Raw genomic sequence first — 22,705 nt, forward strand, 5'->3', positions numbered from 1 at the left:
AAACCAGAGGCATCTGCCTCTTCCTTCACTTAAGCCAAACAGTTTAGGATAAGTATCTGCCCAGTTCTCCCCAGAAAGCCTCATTATATGCGTAATATTCTTATACTCTCATGTGTACATGTGGCAGTAAAACTTTAAAAACCCCAACCAATACTGGGTGGGGGGATTGATCCCATCCTGCATGGGGCAAACACCAAGACTGCCAGAAATAATTCTCCTAGTTATATACAACAAACATGCATATACACAAGCAACCACATACACACACAAGAATGTTCACAGCATTACTCACAATAATCTAAGACTTGAAACACATCCTGTCTGTCAATAACACTATGGGTGAACAAACTTTAGTATATTCACACAGTATACAACTATACAGCTGGAAATGATCTGTTTCTCAGTGTGGATGGTAATTACATAAGTACATTCATTCATTAAGATACACACTTATCATTGTAGAATTTTCTATATTATATCATTGGACTACATTGGGGACACTCTCCATGGTCTCATGTCTGAACCACCATAAAAACCAGAGGCATCTGCCTCTTCTTTTCACTTGAGCCAAACAGTTTAGGATAAGTGTCTGCCAAGCTCTCCCTAGAAAGCCTCATTATGTGCGTATCTCTACATCTCAATACAAAGTTAAAAAAAATTAAGAAATAGATTAAGAATAAATTTGGATTAGGCCAGTATGCTCCCTAGAGATCTCTTTGCCATGTAACCAACCATCAAGGGAATGAACTATGATACTAAACTCTGTGGCTTTAAGTAGCATCCCACAGGTGCAGTGAAGTCATACCACAATAACCTCCTCAGTACAAGGTGCCTGCTACGTACTGGGCACTACTATAGACTTCAGGGTTGAACATGCAGTGTGAAGCATACAGATCAAGTCCCTGCCACCACACAGCTTTCACTATGGGGGAGGAGGGCATGCACTGACAAATAAGCAAATAAATCTTGAAGGCAAGTGAAGTGTGGAAAAAAAAACTAAAGCAAAATAAGGGGAAAAAGAGGTTGGTAGTATATTATTTTACACAGGAGGAAAAGGGGAGGTTTCTCTGAGAATGCCATTTCCATTCATTACAGTATGAACCCCATGGTGTACATATCTAGACATACTCACAACACACAACTCCTCTGTCCTACTGAAAAATGATTAACGGGAATAAAAAAATTATACAAAATAAAAAGAACTTTTAGAGCTTAGTGAAATAAATATTATGTATATAGAAACCAAATACTTTATTTCTTTGTACATACTTGTTGGTCTGGTCGACAACTATGCAGCTTCCATTAGGAATTAATTGTACGTCATTTCTGTCCCAATGCAACTGTGAACACAAATAAACTCAGATAACATCCTCCAAAAATAATTCTGAACAGTTTATCACCACCAAAAACACTTTGGAGTGAATCTCTTTTCCTACAAGATTTGTAAGAATGTACACCTTTGTCATTAAAAACTAGAAGAAAGGTATAAACAAAAAACCATCATGAAGAATGTTAAATAGTTTTTTTTCAAAACTTGAATCATCTTAACTGATCAGATTTAACAAACTAATCAGAAAATTGTCAGAACTCAATATTTGCTTTACATGTAATGTAGAAGTGTGGCAGATTTGCAAAATGACCACCAATTCCTCCCTTCCCCTAAAAGGGGCAATGTGACTTGGCAATAACTCCCATCAAGAGCGGAGTGCATATCTTCAGCCATTGAATCTGGGGTGGCCATGTGCAGTACTTTGGCCAATGGGATCTGACAGAAGCAGAAACTTGAGAAGCTGCTGTGTGTTGGGCTTGCTATCTACCCTGTGAAGGAGCCTTGGCTAGCCTATTAGTAAATAAGAACCCACATGGAACAAAGACCAGCTGTTTCAGCTGACACTCCATAAACCAATCCACCTGCCCATCACCAGGCATGTGGTAAAGGCCATGGCAGATCACCCAACCCCACTCACCCAGCCCAGACACACAGAATCATGTTTGAGCTACTAAGTTTAAGGGTAGGTTGTTACATAGTAAAATTTAATATACCCAAACTAATGAAAAACAAGGAAAAAACCTCTTTTCATTAACATGATTTAGAATTTTTTTTTGAAGTAAAAGGTGACATTTAGGTAAAGTATCTAAAGGGTTATTAATCAAAGCTAAAACTGAATGTTACCGGGTTTTTATTGTTACTCACATTAAAATGGATGTAAAATACTTCTCCAAAGTCATTGCCTTCATCATCCAGAAGTGTCTGCAAACTCCTAAGAAAGAATTTTGTTTTAAAAGTACAGTAATCTCTCATCACTAGATATTTTAGATCACCATCTATAATAACTAATGGCATGAGTACAGCTAATCCAAAGGCGGGGGTTAATGTTCATGGCACCCATTTTCTGTGGACTGACAGTTAAAGTGGGCCTGAACTCAGCTAAAATGTGAGGCACAGGAAGCTTATCTGCAGGATCCCCTCTGATTTGTAGCTCTTTTCCTTCAACCCTAACTTTCTTAACCCAGTGACGCAGGTTTCTAGCTAGAAAAGGAAAACATGTTTACTAACACCAAAATTTATTCAAACTGGTATCAGCCCTCTTTATGCTTTTGAATTTCACCCACAGATTAATAAGTTTCCTATCAATATCGGATATCATGAAATCTGAGGAGTAAGTTAAAGGACCTTCTCTTCCATCTTTTCCCAGTACCATCGAGCTTAAGAAAAACCTGAAATTCTACTATCTTATTAATTTCAAGGCACCTCTCATAGCAGCTTCCATCAAGAGGTCAGGAGCCAGCCTTTTCAGATTTCCAGCCTGTCATGCTGTGGTACTTTATACATACTTTCAAAGTCACATGTCTCGCATTGATTTTTGCTTACACACTCGTTTATTCATTTAGCATTCAAGCAGACCCTAACATGGCAGGCATAGGGAATGTAAAAGGTGAGACTAACCCATCACCAACAAACCCTGAGGGAGGTAGGTGAGGTATGCTGAGGAAGTCCCCCCTACAGTATGGTCAGATCTGTGCAAGTATGTAAAAGACACAGGTGTAGCTTCAAAGAAATTTCGAAAGGAACACCTATCTTTGGGAAAGGTCTCTGGAGCTGTGTCCCCGACCTCCACCAGACTTTTATTACAATACTGTAACATAATAGATCATACTTATTGTTTTTTAGGGAGAAAAGGAGGCAAATTACTCTCTAGCTGTGACCCTGTGAAATCAAACAAGTTATTGCTTCCAATGACAGAATAGGTGACATTCTTATTCTAGAAAAGAGATAAGAGGCCAGGCATGGTGGTGTATGCCTGTAATCCCAGCAACTTGCGAGGCAGAGGCAAGAGGATAGAGTTAAAAGCCAGCCTCAGCAATTTATCAATTAAGCAACTCAGTAAGACCCTGTCTCTAATAAAATACAAAATAGGGCTGGGGATGTAGCTCAGTGGTCAAGTGCCCCTGAGTTCAATCCCTGGTACCTCCCGCCGCCCGCCCCACCCCCCAAAAAAAGCTAGAAAAGAGACAAGAGAAAGAGGTAACAGTTCCCAAGTTAAATCCAAAAAACCCCAAAGGGTGAACATGGAATTTTTAGGTCTGAGAATAATCTTTGGATGGCTCACCTTTGATAGGGCTGGGATTGGAAACTGCCCCCATAGCTTTGCCAGGCATAGCCCGCCTAACAGCTTTCAATGGTGGCAGCCATATACCTGTGGCTCTCTTAGGCTGGAGTGGCTTGCTGGTGGCTCTACTGTCTTGGGGTCTCTAGGGAGGCCTCACTTCTTGGCAATTCTCTGCCTGGGCCAAATGATTCTGTCAGGCACCCTCTGAAATCTGTCAAGGAAGCCATACCTCCAGGCATGTGTGCTCTGTGCGCTTAAAAATATGGGGGCACCTGAGCCCCTAGCACCACCTGTACACTCCAGAAGGGTGACCACTGCAGCCACACCAAACCCAAGTTCAGTGGAGACCAGGAGGATTGGCTGAGCACTGTGCTAGAATGCAGGGAGCAGAGATTTGACACAGTGCCAAGCATAGACCGTGAGGTCTGATGATACCTAGGGTCTCTCCTTTGACACAGTTCTGTATCCTAGGCCTTGAGTGGAAGCTCTGATGATTTCCACAAATGCTGTCAGTCATTTTCCCATCATCTTGGTGAACAGTGCCAGGCCCCAGTTAATCCACACTACCCTCTTTACCAAAGATTGCTTGGCCACACCCCCTTGGTGTTCTCCCCCCAAAACACCTGTTCAGCTTTTTACAACATGGCCAGGCCGCAAATTTCCCCAAATCTTTATGTTCTACTTCCCTTTGAGTACAAGGGATGCTCTACTTCTCAGATACATCGCAGTCCTTTTTAAAATTTATTTTAAGACAGGATCTCAGTAAGTTGCCCAGGCCGACCCCATCAAACTTGTGATCCTCCTGTCTCAGCCTCCTGAATAGCTGGGATTATAGGTGTACATCACTGCGTCACAAATTCAATCTTTAAATCATTTCTCTCTTCTCACATTTTACTTTAAGCAATCAAGAAATCTTACTGCTCCTCAACAATTTGCTTAGAAATTTCTTTTCACAATTCTCTGCTCATAAATTCTACCTTTCACAGAATACTAAAACACAAACACAATTCAGCTAACTTTTTTGCCATATTATTATAAGGACTGCCCTTTCTCCAGTTTCAAATAACATCCCTCACTTGTTTTGAGACTTGTACCAAATGGCCTATAGTGTCCATATTCTACCCAACACCTTTATCATAACCACTTAGGTAATGTCCAAGAAGACTGTAGCCTTCTCTACCACTTTCCTCTTTTGAGTCCTCATCAGAATAGCCCTTCATGGTCTGTTTGCAGCATTACAGACTTTTTCCAAACCACATCTCAAAACAACTCCAGCCCCTGCCTATTACCTAGATGCTTGCAAATTACTTCCATAGTTTCACGTATTTGTTATAGTAATATCCCCTTCTTGTCTTCTCATTTCTGACTTCATCCATTTTGGATTCTGTAACAAAATACCTTATACGAAGATGATTTATAAATAACAGAAATTTATTGCTCATAGCACTAACTAGAAGCTAAGATCAAGACAACAGCAGATTCTGTGTCTAGCAGGGGACAGTTCACCACAGATGGTGCCTTTAATGTGCCCTCACAAGGCAGAAGAGGGGAATAAGTGCACTAATCCCACTGAAAAGGGCTTTGCCTTGGGATCTAATCATTTCTTAAAGACTTTCCCCCAAATACTATAGCATGGGGTAGGCAGACCACAACAGTTCCCCCTCTCGTTTTTCTATTATCCTCAAATGAGTTCAAATATCTACCAGTTTCATTAAGGTATCTATCTCTTGGTGAACAGAGAAGCTCTTTAATCTTAATGCTGTTAAATTTATCAATCTTTTCTTTAAAAGTTAGTTCTATGTCTTGAAAAATCTATCCTATAGATCTTCAGTATCTATATCCATCTTCTATATTTTAGTCATTTTTGCATTAAATATGTAAGTCCTTTATCCACATGGAGGATTTTTGTGTGAGGCATTAGGCAATGATCTACTGTCACTTTTCTCCCAGGTGGGTAATAATTTTTTACAGATCTATTTATTAAATAATACTATTTCCATTAATCTAACATGCAACCTCTAACAAGGTTACATATATATCCAAGTCATTTTCTGAGCTTTCTCTTCAGCACCACTGGAAACCCTATACCATTAACATGCTGTTCTAATTAGTACAGCTTTCCAATAATTCTGGGTATCTGGTAGGCCAAGTTCTCTATCTTTATTTACCTGAAGAATTATGTCTGGCTATTCTTGGTCCTCTGCTCATTCATAGAAATTTTAGAATCAGCTTATGAGGTTTAATAAAAAGTCTACTGGGAAAAAAACTGGAGAATTACAGAATTCAGAGAGATCAGTGAGTGGTTTTCAAAATGTGGCTCAGGCCAAGAACTACTGGGAACCTTGGGGATTTTACAGAGAGTTCACAAGGTCAAAACTACTTTCATATTACTAAGATGCTATTTGCCTTTGTGCATTGTGTCAGGAGTAGAGAGAAATTTTCCAGAGGCTACGTGAAACTGTGGAATGCTCTGATAGCTAACAGAATGTTTGTGTATTCCTGTGTTTAAAACATTTCTCATTTTTAACTTCTAATACTGTAAATACCAACAGATATAACCAACAAAAGAAAAAGCTCTTTGTGGTCTTCAATGATTTTGAGATAATCTTCAAACTTGAAAATCTGAGAAGTGCTATTCACATACATATTTACTGAGTTTATGCATGTTAAAAATACAGGGGCAGGGGCTGTGGTTCAGTGGTAGCACACTTGCCTGGCAAGTGTGAGGCATTGGGTTTGATTCTCAGCACTGCATATAAATAAAATAAAATTCTACCAACAGCTAAAAAAATATTTTAAAAAATACATAAAAGTGACTAAAGTTAGTTAAGTCTTCTTAGGTACAAGTATTATTTAGGTCTTCTTCAGTATTTGCCATAAAAACAATGACAAATTTATCTTCTTTCCAAATCTTGTGTTTTTATTACATTTTCCTTGTCTTATTAATGTATTTAGTATAATGAGAAATAGTTGGACTCTGGAGCCAGATCTATGTTCAAATCATTGGTCTGACACTGAGGGGTCCTATGCAAGTTACCTAACCTCTCTGTTTCAGTTTCCTTAACTAGAAAATGGAGGTATTCATAATAGGATTATATTACTGTTTTCATTATTTTAAAAATCTCTATAGTGTCTGATTGCATAAATATACTAAATATGCTGGGCATAGTGGCACTTGCCTGTAATCCTGGTGACTAAGAAGGCTCAGGCAGGAAAATCATAGGTTTGAGGCCAGTCTCAGAAACTTAGCAAGATCTTCTCTCAAAATAAAACCAATGAGGGTTGTAGTTGAATGGTAAAGTGCCCCCAAGTTCAATCCCCAGTACCCATCCCCCAAATATATATATGTGTAGACATAAATATTAAAGGACATTTTAGGTAGTTCTTATATTTTTATAAATTATAATACAATGTAGGTTAGTATCACAAACTATTGCAGGGTTTTGCTTTCTTCTTCTTCTTCTTTTTTTTTTTTTTTGCAGTGCTGGGGACTGAACCTAGGGCCTCAAGAATGTTAGGGAAGCACTCTACCATTGAGCTACACCCTCAGCCTGTGGCTACATATTTATAAAAGTGAAATATTTAGAAGTAGACTTGCTGAGTCAAAGGGCATATACAGTTTTAATTTTCACAAGTACCATGTCACACTGGTCTGAAAAAGGAGTACTAATTCACATTTCCATTAAATACCTGAATAAGAGTAAACCTTTCCCCAAACTCTTGTTACCACAATTTAGCACCAATATCTCAATCCTCTCTCAGTTTGAAGCACCAGATACCTTCTTATGTTAACATGTACTCCAGGAGCACTAGTGAGACTGAACACCCTTTTAATTGTGAGCCATTTTATTGTTTCTTTTGTTGTTTGTCTTCTCAATTTGTATTAAGGATGTGTAGGGAAAGTGTTGCACAGCAGGGACAATAATGTATGTTACCGATGTTTCCCAGGTGGTACTTTGTCTTTCAACTAAAAAGTAAATTTCTACTTTAAAGGTGACAACTAGCCTGGTGTGGTTGCAAATGCCTGTAATTCTAGAAACTCCATAGGCTGAAGCTGAAGAATTGCAAGTTTAAGGCCAGCCTCAGCAACTTTGAATCAAAGTCCTAAGTAACTTAGAGAGACCCTGTGTCAAAATAAAACTTAAAAAGAGCTGGGAATGTGGCTCAGTGGTAAAGCACCTATGGGTTCAATCCCGAGTAGCACCCCCCCCCCCAAAAAAAAGTGATGACCACGAAACATCTAATATAAACATCATTAGCCGATTTTGCACCAAGGTATTGTGTCTGCCCATGAAATTTTCCACATAGAAAATGCTCAAAGATAATACTGAGTGCCGAGGTGTAAGTCATAGGAACAATCAACTCTTCTTAATTTTAGAACATGAAACTATTGTCCAACAGTTCTTACCAGAGTTAAAAGTGGTTCAAAGTACCTAAAATGCTAATGTCAAAATGAAATAACAATGCAGTGTGAATATTTAAATATTTATCTTAATATCTTAATATATTTTAGATAAGGTCTTTTAAGGGGACTGTGTTCCTTACTTTCCCAAAACAGGACTGAGTTCTTTTAAGTCTTCCAATGATGGCACCTGGTCCAAAAGCTTCTTGAACAGTGCCAGTGGGAAAGGGATGTTGGCCACACTGCGGTTGAAAAGGGAAAGTCCACAGAGAACCCCAAAGAAGAAATATCTCTTCTCCTCAAATTTACGCTGAAAAGAGAAAAACAATTTCAAAGTATTACGAATTCTTTTTCATTACAGTGAAATGTTCATGTCAGGTAAATTCCTTTTCCACTTTCACAAAATCAAATTGCAAAATAACATCAAAAATTCTGAGGTAAGAACATTTAGGGTTTAGTTGGGTGTAGTGGTGCACACCTGTAATCCCAGTGGCTTGGGAAGCTGAGGAAGGAGGATTGTGAATTCAAGGTTAACCTCAGCAACTTAGCAAGACCCTAAGCAACTCAGCAAGACCCTGTTTCTGAATCTAATATAAAAAAGGGCTGGAGATGTGGCTCAGTTAATGGTTAAGCACCCTTGGGTTCAACCATGGTATTAAAAAAAAAAGGATATTTAGGGTTTATATTTGGATATTAAATCAATATATTTGGTTATTAAGTGCCTACCACAGTTTCATTATACTAAAACCATAACAGGAACAAAAACATATTTGGCTTAGTAATCCTTATAAGATTATCTCAAAATTACATCAATAACTCCTACCATAAAATAGTTTTCTGTGGCATATGATACATTTTTATGGTCATGGAATACCACAAGAAAAGAAAAGAGGGCTCACCCTGTCAGGAAACCACATGTAGGAGGCCTCTTCAGGATATATAAACATCCCATATTCTGGCCGGGTCATCTCTTCAAATAAACAATAGAAAAATTCTGTCTTGACTCCTCCAAGGTCATATTCATATCCAATTTCTCCAATAAATGAAACCTGGGGAAACAGCAAATAAGGTATCACTTCCAGGGCTCTGTATGAAGTTTCTCTTTGTAATAATAGTCACTAACAATTTTGAACCCAAGTTTTAGTAGGTATTGTGGTTAGCATCCTACTTGTTTTATCCTATCTAGTTTCCCAATTAACTCTAAGAGGGTAATGAGGCTTGAGAATTTCAATAACTCTCCCAAGTTTTTGTCAACAGCTATGGAGCACAGTCTAGATTTCATCCTAAATCTGTTATACCCCAGACCTTGAAGTCTTTACCATAAAACAGACCTTGACTGGCATCTCTATTTTAGTAATCAGGTCCATTAAACATAATAAAAATTAAATAAACAAATCATAAATATATTAGGATTTTCAAAAAACTGGAAAGCCAGAGCATGTACACTTGCTGCTTAACCCCAAGGGCACTGAGGAGATGCTACAACCACCAATGGAAACACAATGGACCAGAAAAAGCCCCAAAAGACCACCTTGTGGCAAAGGGAGAGGACTTCCTCTAACACCCTTTGTTCCTTTCTTTTTTTTCTTCTCTCAACACCAAGAATTATAAATGATAATTATACTTTACCCTCAACTCTCTCCTCAAGTCTTCGTTCTCAAATTGACTGAGCTGACTCAAAACATCCTCAATCAAGTGATTCCTTCTGACTCTTAGATTAAAGGTGGACAATGAAGCTAATTCAGATTCTTCTTGTTCAATAATTCCTGCCAAACTCACGTAAGCAAGAATTTTTCTTTCCTAAGGAAAGAAAAATGTTTCATTTCATTTTGCTATTTTCCCTCTTTAAGTAGAAATTTGTAAAATGGAATAAACCAGTTTTACTTATAATGACACCTTGCATTTATGAAATGAGCCTTATATAAACCCCTGGAAGTAAACAATACATTCAGTATTTGCTCTTAGCAAGCAGAAGAAATGTGGGACCTTTGGAACAAAATACTTTGCAGAGCCAAACTAAACATGCAGGGAAGTGACCAAATGTAGGTTTTACTGGACCACTTTATCTTAACACAACTATTAATGTTTAGGTTTTTAAAGGCTGAGAGATTCAACAGTATTCACTGGGACAGTGCACTGCAGCATAAAACTCTCATTTAAAAGTCAGATGTTTAGAAAGGAAGCAGGCTGTAGGAAAAACCCAGGTAGAAGTTAATAGAAGAGAGGAATAATTAGGGGAGGAGAGAGAGAGAAGAGATAGAGGAAATTAAGGTAGGTAGAATGTTCATTCTCAAATTAAATGGCAATTTGGGAAGCCTGTGGCTCTAGCAATAGAGTGCTTGCCTAGTTATGTGTGGGGCCCTGGGTTTAATCCTCAGCACCACATATAAAAAAATAAATAATAAAGAACTAAAATTATCACTGGAAGTTTGCTTAAAATCAGGGGAAAATAGGGTATGAGAGTTGAAGCAAAACAAAGTTTTTGTGTCTTTTTAAAATTCATTTTCTTTGTTAAATATTCCAAGAATGATCACACTTAAAAGTTATAAATGACATCCTATTTTGTAAATGCATTATGTGAGAATATCTTATTTTAAGGACTTTTATTTGAATATTATACATTCATATATACATGTCTGTATATAAGAGTACGTGATAGCAATTGCTATTACTTTGGGTAATGTACATTGTGCTAATGTACATTGTACATTGTACATTGTGTTAATAAATGCTTTATTAACAAATTTAATCCTTTCAAAACAATAGTGAGGCAGGGATTATCTGATATATTTTCCTCGTGAATTTTTCTTTTCTGGGGTGGTGGTGTGTGTGGAGTGATGCTGGAGACTGACCCCAGGGCCAAGTGCTCTACCACATAAACCTAGCTATACCCCAGGCCCTTTAATGCTTTCACCTGTCCAGTTTTAGGTCCAAAACCACTTTGCTAGATGTCCTGGCAAACAAAACCACTTAAGCTGCTGACAGTACATTGAAATGGAACACTCAGAGTACTACCTATAGAGGTCCTAATTTCAAGGCTCCTTTGTCACATTTTATTCCTGCTGTATACCTTTCCATTAGATTGTACCTCCTTAAGTATTAGAAGTAATCCTAATCACACCTAGATTAGTGATACTTCTTTTGAGTACTATTCAGAAGACTACAGGCTCCCTTGACAACTTCAGGTAAAAACATCCCAACTAGGTCAGTTGCTCAAGGTCTGTCCTTTGTGACAGAAGCCCTAACATGCCTAAGGTCTGAGCAACCTAAATTCTGAGTTTTCTTGGCTTTCTTTTTCTTTTTAGTTGTAGTTGGACACAACACCTTTATTTCTTTCATTTACTTATTTATTTATGTGGTGCTGAGGATGGAACCCAGCGCCTTGCACATACTAAGTAAGCATTCTACCACTGAGCCACAATCCCAGCTCCTTCCCTGGCTTTCTTTAGAGAACAAACTCCTAAATACCATAGCTATGGCCTTGCCAGCAGGGGCTCCCTTACCACCCCCCAAAAAGGGCACACTCAATAAGGAATTTATCTTGTGATTTATATTAACAAAGACAGAGACCTAGGCATTCGTACCTGCATTTTTAGAATTGAGTCTGCATAAAGTAGTTTAGTTTTTGACCGAATATCAAAAACAAATGGAAAGTGACTGAATATGACACAATGCATATCTTCTGAAGTATCCTAAAAATGAAAACGATGAGAATTCTGATAAATTAGAAGAACAGAGACCTCTTACACCTTACCTCATAGCCTTAAATCCCTTTTGGTTTTAAAGTTTCAGTACTTCCAGCCAAAGCGATCAAAATTGCTGGCCAGTAGTACTAGTTGTAGAAAATGTATTTAACATGTCACCAATGAAAGGTATATAAGCCTAATATTTTCAGCACCATTTAATTTAGCAATTATAAACTTTGGACATGTTCTAAAAGAGTCTGTCCCACAGCAACCTGAGTGTCTGAAATGTGAATCAGCTCGGGGAACAGGGGATTGATACAGTGTGGAGAGCTGGCTAACTCAGTCATGTCTCATCAAGCAAGGGTTGATATGCCAGAAGGAAAAGAATGATAACCTTCAGAGAAAGGGAAAAAAACCTCAATCAGCTACAGCACTGGCATCACAAACCTCCGAACTATATTTTTTTAAAACAAACAAAGAGTGCTTACCCCCAGACCCCCTCCCCAAAGCTGCAGCTATGGACTGCTGGCTCTTGGTGCCTGGTGAGTCATGGGGCCCCCAAAGGCACTGGAGCTTCCGTCTGTGTTGTCTCAATATCAGAGACAACCAGTTCTCTCAGAGCGTTTTACCTTTGCTTTTTCAGCAAATTTGTCTTCTTCTTATAGCATTCCCTGAGGCCTGCTCACCTGGTTGGTCCCAGGTACAATCACTTTTCTGCCAGTGCTTCTGGTAAAAAACTGCATAGGTTTTAATAAGTCTTATTCTTCCTACCAGCCTGCTATTTCAATTGTGCAATTACAGAGTGCAAAGTTTCTCAGAAACTCATGGAGAAAGTTGTGGCAGAATATCTAAATTAACTCACTGATGATCATCTTCTCCCCTCAAACATGCCAAACTTACCAAGTTCATTTTCCAACAGGACCTTCTATATGCTTCTCCATAAAAATTGAGCCAATGTGAGAGTACATCTAGTTTGAAAATATCTTCAGGCAGTTGATATTTAATTTGGTTTACCTAAAATAAAATGTGACATCAGAACACTTTATATTTAAAGACAATTTTACTTAATGGTTGTCAGTTACATTATTGAATTAAACAGTAAATTAAAGATTCTTAATGACCACAGTAAAATTCTATCCAATTGCCAAATCCCCCAATTTTCATGAACAAAAAGAATACCCAAAAATTAACAGGAGAAATTGATATGATAAACTTTTAATTACTTTAAATTAGGAGGAAAGTTTTTAAAGCATTTTAAGTCCAAAGGCAAAAGCCAGTTCTTCATTTCTTACTCTTCTAGAGCTTAACAATATACTATTTACAAATCCCTTGAGGATTTCTTCCATTACTGCTTGAGCATTTCTCATGATTTTCTTTGTAAGTGGTAAAAACTCTTTAGAGGATACTTCTTTGAGCTCTTCCATAAATTTCTCGCTTTTTAAAAACCCCATTTAAAAAAAAATTATCTGTCCCTTTTATACAAAACCTTTAGAGGGGCTGGGATCGTGGCTCAGTGGTACAGCACTTGCCTAGTACATGTGAGGCACTGGGTTCGAGTCTCAGCACCACATACAAATAAATAATTAAATAAAATTCATCAACAACTAATAAAAATATTTTTAAAAAAGACCTTTAGAAATAATCCAGGACAGAGCCAGATGTGGTGGGTGTACATCAGTAATCCCAGCAACTCAGGAGGCTGAGGCAGAAGGATTGCAAATTCAAGGTCAGCCTCAGCAAATTAGCAAGGCCTTGTCTCAAGATAAAAAACAAAAGGGCTAGGGATGCAAAGGGCCCCTGGGTTCAATCCCCAGTACTATAAATAAAGGAACAAATGAATGAATGTAGTCTGGGATAGCCACTATTTTCAATAGTATAGAAGGCTTTTTTTCTTTAGCAATGATGATCCAATGAAAACCAGAAATACAGGGGAAATTGTGAAAACATTTTAAAGTCATTACTGATTTTGTAGTAGATATGGAACAGTCAGGTCAAAACTGAGGTGAGGGTGGCATCTGCCAAATCCTGTGAACTTGACCTTCAGGGAAAGGACACAAAGTCCACCACACTGTTCAAATTAGGGAGTCAATAGATCCTATCCCCACAGACCTGAGACCCAAAGGGCGAAGCCATCAGAGTGAAGGTGACCTAGAAATAAATTCTTTCCTTCACCACTATCAATCCACCTCCACCTCAACCCTAGGGCCATAAGGCAAACTATAGCAATCTGGAATGGTGTTGAGTTGGGGAAAAAAATATTCCCCAGAGGACTTGTTATTACTAGAGCTCTCCTACAAATATGCACACTAAACTCCTACCACCTGGGGATCTAAAACGCTTCAAGCCAAGAATTTAAATATCTGCAGGAACATAGCAGAAACAAATTCTCCCTGAAAAAAATCCTAGCCACCAACTAATTCCAAAAGATAAACCTCTAAGGTGAATGAAGCTTTCTCAACACAAATACAAAACACATGATGAGAGACAGGAGGAGCTTTCAGTAGACATAATAAATGACCTGTAAATACTTCAGGTATTAGAGTTGTAACATATAAACATTTAAATAAAGGGAAAACTTGAAAAAATATATAGTAAAAAAATGACCAAGAAAATAAATGTAAAGAACAAATCACAATGTCTGAAAATGAAAAACATTCATACTTAAAATTAATAAAAAAGTAAAGGGTAGTTTTAATAGCAGAAAGAAGTAACTGAAAGGAGAATTCATGAAATGGAAGACAAGGCTGAAGAAGTCATCCAGAATGGCTGGGTGTGGTGGTGCATTCCTGTAATCCCAACAGCTTGGGAGGCTGAGGCAGGAGGATCCACAGGTCAAAGCCAGCCTCAGTAACTGCAATTCACTAAGCAACTCAGGAAACCCTGTCTCTAAATAAAAATAAAATACAAAATAGGGCTGGGGCGTGGCACAGCAGTTGAGTGCCCCTGAGTTTAGTCCCCCTCAAAAAACAATCATCATCCAGAATGGAGTACAGAGAGACAAAGAGATGGAAAATAAGACAGAAAGCTAGAGACACATAGTGATATTCAGTGAGATGGTCTAATATAACTGGAATCTCAGTAGGACAGCATCAATTATTGGCTTAAATTTAAAATATGCAACAACTTTGAAAAGGAGGGCACATCCTCATACCATTAAAGGTATATTTTATTTTCAAAAACCATGTAATAAATATTCTATTTAATAGTGACATGCAAAACATTTCCTTTAAAATCACAAGACAAAGTACCTGCTATTACTACCACTTCTATTTGCACTCTACTGCCTATCCAGTGTAATAAGGGAAAGTAGTAAAAAGTGAAAACAAAAAACCCAGCAAATTCAAAAGCATCTTCAGATAAATCATAAGATCTATGTGGGAATTCAGCAGTAACTGATATAAGAATCAATATTTAAAAATCAATGAATTCTGGGACTAGGGGTGTGTATTTCAGTGGTAGAGTTTTAGACTAGTATGCACAAGGCCTTGGGTTTGATACTAGCACTACCATAAATAAAAATAAATAAAAAATTAATATGTTCCCATAAGCTAGTAACATAATTTATTTATCTACGTACATTTCAGGTCCCTCACTGAGCCCTCACTAAACCACATCCCCAGCCCTTTTAAAATTTTTTTTGTTTTGAGACAAGTTCTTATAAGGTGCTGATACTGGCTTTGAACTTGAGATCCTCCTGCTTCAGTCACTTGCCCATGCCGCTGGGATTACAAGTGTATGCCACAGTGCCTGGTCATAATATAATTTAAAAAAAAAAACAACTTTTTTTTTTAGTTGTAGATGGACACAATACCTTTATTTTGTTTATTTATTTTTATATCCATTACCTCACACTGTGTGAGGCAAGTGCTCTACTGCTGAGCCACAACCCCAGCCCCTATAATTTTTAAATCATGATTTACAATAGCCTAAAAATGATTAAGTATCTCGGAACCAATTAAAAAAATCCAAGACTTTCACAGTCATAGTAAAGATACAGTTCTCCCTAAAGTGAAATATGGATTCAATGTAACTCCAGTCAAATTCCCAATAAGATTTTTTTTGTATATGTGTAATTTGACAAATCAACTTTAAAATTTATACAGAAGAGGCAAGTGCAAAAAACATATCCAAAAATACATTTCAAAAACAAAGTAGGGGTACTTCTCTTACCAGATATAAACAATCAGAAGAGAGTCAGAAATGGCCAGTAATACAGCAATGAGCCCAGAAATGAATGCCACACATAGAAACCTGAATTATGACAGTGCCCAAGCTTGAACTTCCCATCAGTGGGGAAAGGGCACTATTTAAATTAATGGTTACTAATTATTTTCCATGTGAAAAACAATCAATATAAATTTGGTATCAATTTTCAATTAGATTAAATACTAAATTCTGAAGGAATAAACTAAAAGCATTTTCCTCTAGATCTAGACAAGAGCCACAACGATCTGTCTACTTATAGCCCACATATCTTACACAGTGGTTCCACACCAGCCTCTACGACCTGCTTGGTTGCTGGAGAGTGGACTCTGTCACACTCCAAGTCTCAGGGCTGGCCAAGAAGTACTTGTGGTAGAGGTGGATGAAGCCAAGGCATGTGGGTGGAAGCATCCACATACAGTCATGTGACATTCCTCACTGTGCAGGGATAAGACCCACGTAAGAAAAGAAGTACAGAGGGCTCAGTGAGGGACCTGTCTGAGCTGCCACTTTTTTCAGTGTAGAATGCTATAAGGAGCCTGAAATTTCTAAGTTCCACCCTAGCTTCCGCTGACATTATTAGGTTTTATTTTTCTAGGAGGGAGGATAGAGTACATTTAACAGTTTGTTAGTTAGGTTTGTTTCTTTCTTTTTAATAAGTACATTTGATTTTTTTTCTTCTTAGTTTAGATGAACACAATACCTTAATTTATTTTTATGTAGTGCTGAGGATCGAACCCAGTGCCTTTCACATGCTAGGCAAGCACTTTACCACTAAGCCATAACCCCAGCCCTGTTTGTTAGATTTCTAATATTCTAAATATCTGTTTCCATGTATCTTCTTCCTCTGGCCTTGGCTATCATCCTCTGAAGACTATCTAGTGCCAGGTGCAATGGTATATATCTGTAATCCTAGCTACTCAGGAGGCTTAAACAGGAGGATCTCAAGCTTGAGACCAGCCTGGGAAACTTGGTGAGACTCTATTAAAAATGAAAAATAAGAATAAGGGTTGGGGCTAGGTGCAATGGTGCACACCTGTAATTCCAGAAACTTGAGAGGCTGAGACAGGAGGATTGCAAATTCAAGGCCAGACTCAGCAAATTAGGGAAGCCCTCAGCAACTTATTAGGATCCTATCTCAAAATAATAAATAGATAGACAGGACTGGGGATGTACCTCAGTGGTAAAGTACCCATGGGTTAAACTTCTGGTACCAAAAAGAAAAAGAAGAAAAAAGAAAAGAAAAAAGAGAGATATAGGTCAATGGTTAAGCACCTCTGGGTTCAATCTACAGTACTATAAATAAACAAACAAATGCATAAATAAATAAAAAATAAGCTTTGTTAAAAAACACTACAGAGTGAAAGACAAGCTATAAACCAGTGCTCAATATTTATAACACAAATAATTAACAAAGGATTAGTGTCTAAAATTTAAAAATACTCCTTTAGCCAAGGCAAATATCCATGTAAAATGAACATGATTCAAGGACAGACATTTCAGAGAAGAGGAAACAAATATTGCAATTGTAAACATGTAAAATATACTCTAATACATTAGAACCAGGGAAGTTCATTTAAAATCATAATTTGGTATCATTTCATATAAAACATGTCTTCTAAATTTTAAAGCCTGATGTGGAACAACAGGAATTCTCATAATCTCCTAGAGAAAAATTAAATTGATTAGTCATTTCAGAAAACAGTTTGTCACTATTAAAAAAGAACACATATTTCCATAACCTATCAATTCCAGAATCAGCTATGAAAACAAAAAAATCAACTCTTGGCCCAAGAAAACCAAGAGATAAGTATGAAAATACTTATAACAATATGTTTTCTCATAAGGGAATACCCACTCCAAAACCAAACCAAACCAAACTGAACCAAGGAACTGAAAAAGCATATGCATTCATCAATACTGGAATGCATGTATTACAGCTTGTACTGGAGAATGGACCGCAGTATACGATGGAAATGAATGAAATACAGGCAATTAATATTACCTGGAGTAATCTATAAAACAAAATATTGAATATAATTCATATAAATTTTGAAAACAGCAAAAATAAACATCATAATGCCTACAGACACACATATATATAGTCATAAAACAGAAAGAGAAAGGAAATGATTAACCCCAAATCCAGGTTCACAGCTACCTCTGGGAAGTAGAGAGAGTGTGATCTCTAAGGGATATACCAGCATTTTCAAAAGTATTGGAAATGTTTTATGTTTTAGGTATCTGATGTTTGTTTATTACCTTTCTTCAAATAGATACTATATCTATTTCTGTATCTTCTGTACATAGATATTATATCCAGTTATCCCTTAGGATCCATGGGAGATTGGTTCAAGGACCCCTAGAGATACCAAAATCCATAGCTGCTGAAGTCCCTTATTTAAAACGGCACAGCATTTTCATGTAACCTAAACATAACCTCTCATGTACTTTAAATATCTAGATACTTGATATCTAATGTAACATTAATGCTGCAGGAATAGCTGTTATACTGTATTATTTAGGGAATAATGAAAAGGGGGGAAAAAAAAAGTCTGCACATGTGCAGAACAGATGTGATTTTTGTTTTCAAATGCTTTTAAATTCTCAGTTGAATCCCTGGATGTGAAACCCACAGACATGGAGGGCCAAATGGAATAATCCTTTATGTCAATGATGTAATTTATAAAGCACAACATTAAAAAATAGCAATCTACACCTGATGGAGAACAAGGACTTCAGGCCACTTCCCCTGAATTTCACCCTCTTCTAGAGGGAAGAAGCTTGGAGATGTCATTGCTCATTTTCCCATAGCAATGGAATGTAAAAGTTGTCAGCGGGGAAATGTAACAGCGGTCTGCTTTATGCTTTGAATATAGCTCTTGCTGCTCTGCCACTGTGACTTATTTTTAAAACGAACATGTTCTTTCTCTTCCTCACTCCCTCTCCTTCCCTCATCTCCTCTCCAATTCTCCAGGAAACAGATTACCTTTCTTCACCATCCTATGCAGAGTTACCTGCTCTTGAGCATACAACAAACCAAAGAAAGGGACTGACTTGGGGATGCCACCAGAAGACCTAAGAAATTACTCTCTCCTAATTTAACAAGTGAATTACAACCCCAGACAGAGAACACCTGGAATGCAGCCTTTGAATTTCCTCTTTAAACCCCACCCCCACCATGGGCAGAATCAAGAGACTCAGGGATAAGAGTCTTGTGTTTCTCCTTTGCTAGGAAAGCAATAAAACAGTTTTTCCTTTTTATTAAAAGAGAAAAAAGAAAAAGGCAATATAAACTTCTTATGTTTCATGAGCCTGCTTAAAATTCAGGCCAATTAAAAGAGAATCAACTATAATTGCCAACTACAGACATGGAGGTTTCTAAATGAACCCTTACCCTATGCAGCTTTTCCAAAATTTCTAGTAGAGCTTTAAGGTGACAGTTATTCTCATTGTTTTCAGTCCAGTAATGCAGCTGAAAGTTGATGGCTTTCATAAACATCTGAACCAGGTTTCTGAAAGTGGATTCTTGCAGAGTTGCCCAATACTTTTCTGAGGAATTAAAAGAAGACAAATGTAATTGCTAGTAGGTAATTTCTCTTGGATTCTTATAAAAAAAGGGGGTCAACAGTGCCCCAAATTCATACCAAAATTTTTTTACATGTCATAATTATCAAAACACATTTGTAATAAACCAGTGAATAAATATAATTGTAATTAATACACAAGCATTTCAAAAGGACTAAGAAATACTAGATTTTTTTTTAAAAATATTTATTTATTTAGTTAGTTTTCGGCAGACACAACATCTTTGTTTGTATGTGGTGCTGAGGATCGAACCCGGGCCGCACACATGCCAGGCGAGCTTGCTACCGCTTGAGCCACATCCCCAGCCCAAGATTTTTACATCCTGAAAAAACTCCTTTAGCTGGGTTTGTAGCTCAGTGGTAGAGCGCTTGCCTAGTATGTGTGAGGCATTGGGTTCGATCCTCAGCACCACATAAAGATAAATAAATAAAATAAAGGTATGGTACCCATCTACAACTAAAAAAAAAAATCTTAAAACAACAAAAACACTCTTTTATTGTTAAAAAAGAAAAACTTGTTCTAACCAATTTGTGAAAAAAATGCAGACATTAATCACATTCTTTGCCTAGATGAAAAAGCATATTGTTAAATCAAGAACCATTTATGACTCAAACTCTTAATTCTTAGAACACATATTTCATTTAAAAAATTAAAACCAAATAACCACTCTAAAATATCTTTTCATCACTTACAATACAGTTTATTTTGGGTGCTAGGATTTACCACTGAGCTAGATTCCCAACACTTTTTAAATTTTTGAAGGGGAAGGTGTCTCATTAAGTTGCTTAGGGCCTCACTAAATTGCTGAGGCTGGCCTTGAACTTGTGATCTTCCTGCTTTAGCCTTCCAAACTGCTGGGGTAACAGGCTTGCAACACCACCCCGGGGAAGTTTAGATTTAATGCTGTTTAGATTGCATAAAATCTGAAGAGTGGACATACCAAGTACTGAATATACTGGGTATGTCAAAAATCTTTGTTAAAATCTATTCATGCCTAGACAATCAGGATGTGATACAATCCACAAAACAATGGATTTAAATTCTTTTTTTAAAAAAGTTTTTTTTGTAGTTGTACACAAAATTTTATTTATTTATTTATTTATTTTTATGTGGTGCTGAGGATTGAACCCAGGGCCTTGAATGTGCGAGCACTCTACCGTTGAGCCATAACCCTAGCCCCGGATTTGAATTCTTAAAAAGACAAAAAAGCTGTAAAATATTTCCTGAGAAAATTTCAATATGGCCTAGATATAAGGTGGTATCACGGAATTATGGCTAATTTTCTTAAGTTTGATGATCATATGAAGTTAATGGACATTCAATATTAATGCTGAAATGAGCAAAATCTCACGTCCTCAACTTACTTTCAAATAGTTAAGCAAAACTAAAAGGTAATCTGAATAGAAAACACAAATGACCACACATTCATTGTTGATGACTCTAAGGTAGAAGATACATGGGTAATTGCTCTCCTGTTCTTTCATCTTCCTTGTATTTGTGAAAAAATTTATAATGAAATATTCGGGAAGAAGGACCTCATGATCAAGCCAAGCATGTGTATTCCAAGAACTCTAAAAAAGTACTAGAATAATCATTTTAAATGACCACAGTAATTATTATAGCATCTTTAAGAGTATGCTAAGAATATAAACTGTAACACCTGAATATATTATTATATCTACATTCTGTTAAAATTTTAGCATGTAACCAGGCATGTCTTTCCATTAAGATGTGTGAAGTATATTCAATCATAAACCATCACTCTTACCCAGAATCCCTAGTGACTGGTCACTCATTTTACAAATAGTCTCTGCAAACGGAACCACCAGGCTCTCCCAGTTGTTAAAATCATGCATCACTGGACACTCTGGGAGAAGGAAAAATATTTCTAAAGCTTCTTGGTGTAGAAAACAAAATGGCAGATTTTTGAGCAGATTATCTCTGAGGCAGGTAGTTATCTGTGGTTAGCAAGAATGAGAGAAATGGCATTCAAAACTCAGGAACTGGGTACCACACCATCAGTTCAAACACAGTGTAGAACCTGGAGTTTCGCTCCAGAAGGAAATCTGAATATTCGTTTAGTTTCCCTGAAACTCACGTTGACAACCCATCTTGCCAAGGTTCCCTAATACAGAGGTACAGATACGGGACAAGTATTCCCACTGTTCAATGTTGGGCACATGAATGAGATCAGGAAGAAACCACAGGTGTGAGGATGACACTGAATGAACAACGGATTCAGAATAGGCAGCTTTCCCAATAATTTATACTACACTCTGCCCTCTGGTTCACACCGTGACACCCCATTTTCCGAAAAAAGAATGTGTCTGAATCCAATAACGTAAACAAAATAAAACTCTCAACACAATGTGGTTCCTATTATCTTCGCATAGGACCTTGTCTCTTCCATGAATGCTTGTTTCTAGTGCCTCTAATTATAGTTTCCCTGATTTGGATCTAACCTTTCAGGAAAAACCCAAATTGAATTCTGAATTTTTATTTGCTATGTGTGTAAAGCAGCATTAATTTAAAAGCCCCTTTAAACTAGTATTTATGAAGTCCTACTTGTTAGATATTATATATTAATTAAGTTATTTAATAAATACAGCTTCTCTTATAACAAAGATGTTATTAAACCCATTTTATAGATGAGAAATCTGTACTTCAGAGAAATTAAGTAACTTGCTCATGGTCACACAGCTACGTGAGATTCTCTCCTGAATCTTTCTGACTCTAATATTCATACTCTTTTGTTGTGTTGGTGGTGCTGGGGATTGAACCCAGGGCCTTGTGCATGGTAGGCAAGCACTCTACCACTGAGCCACATCCTTAGTCCCTTCAATGTCCAAACATTTGATTACTAAATTATGATATACTAAACGACAGCTCTAAATATGCAAATTCTTATGTTTATTTTTATATCACACATTGAGTTCCCACTATGAAGTTTAGTCCTTGGAGTGGCATAGTTCTTATGACTCTACTTAATACCTCAATGGCACAACAAACACACTCCTACCTCTCCTCACCAGCCACAGCCTCCAACCTCCAAACCCACTCCAATCTCTAGAACTATAGTCAGATATCAAGCCAATGTCACTGCTTCACACACTGCATTTACTTCGGGGTACACCTTTCCTGCTGCCTTGAAGGGCTTCCCTACACCCCTGGTGAGCTCCTTCCTCTGGGTAGCTTGTTTTCAGTACATTAAGTAG

The 22,705-nt window shown here is 37.3% G+C and overlaps 1 protein-coding gene and 1 non-coding gene across 2 annotated transcripts in view; both read right to left on the bottom strand.

The window, feature by feature from the left end:
* Positions 1-22,705, bottom strand: part of Herc5 (HECT and RLD domain containing E3 ubiquitin protein ligase 5) — a 55,224-nt gene that overhangs the window by 14,549 nt on the left and 17,970 nt on the right. The window contains exons 12-20 of the mRNA XM_046458848.2: positions 21,259-21,448; positions 19,300-19,454; positions 12,600-12,713; positions 11,598-11,705; positions 9,643-9,813; positions 8,913-9,062; positions 8,157-8,323; positions 2,195-2,261; positions 1,270-1,340 (exon numbers count right to left, since the gene is read on the bottom strand). Of these exons, the coding sequence (XP_046314804.1) occupies positions 1,270-1,340; positions 2,195-2,261; positions 8,157-8,323; positions 8,913-9,062; positions 9,643-9,813; positions 11,598-11,705; positions 12,600-12,713; positions 19,300-19,454; positions 21,259-21,448 (1,193 nt within the window). The remainder of the gene's footprint in view (positions 1-1,269; positions 1,341-2,194; positions 2,262-8,156; positions 8,324-8,912; positions 9,063-9,642; positions 9,814-11,597; positions 11,706-12,599; positions 12,714-19,299; positions 19,455-21,258; positions 21,449-22,705) is intronic.
* Trnag-acc (transfer RNA glycine (anticodon ACC)) lies at positions 22,250-22,319 on the bottom strand. Its single transcript has one exon. It is a non-coding gene; the product is annotated as a tRNA-Gly (tRNA).

Source organism: Marmota monax, unplaced genomic scaffold (assembly GCF_021218885.2).
Source record: "Marmota monax isolate L192 unplaced genomic scaffold, Marmota_monax_Labrador192_F-V1.1 WCK01_AAM20220418_F8-fsc00002, whole genome shotgun sequence".
Lineage (NCBI taxonomy): Eukaryota > Metazoa > Chordata > Mammalia > Rodentia > Sciuridae > Marmota > Marmota monax.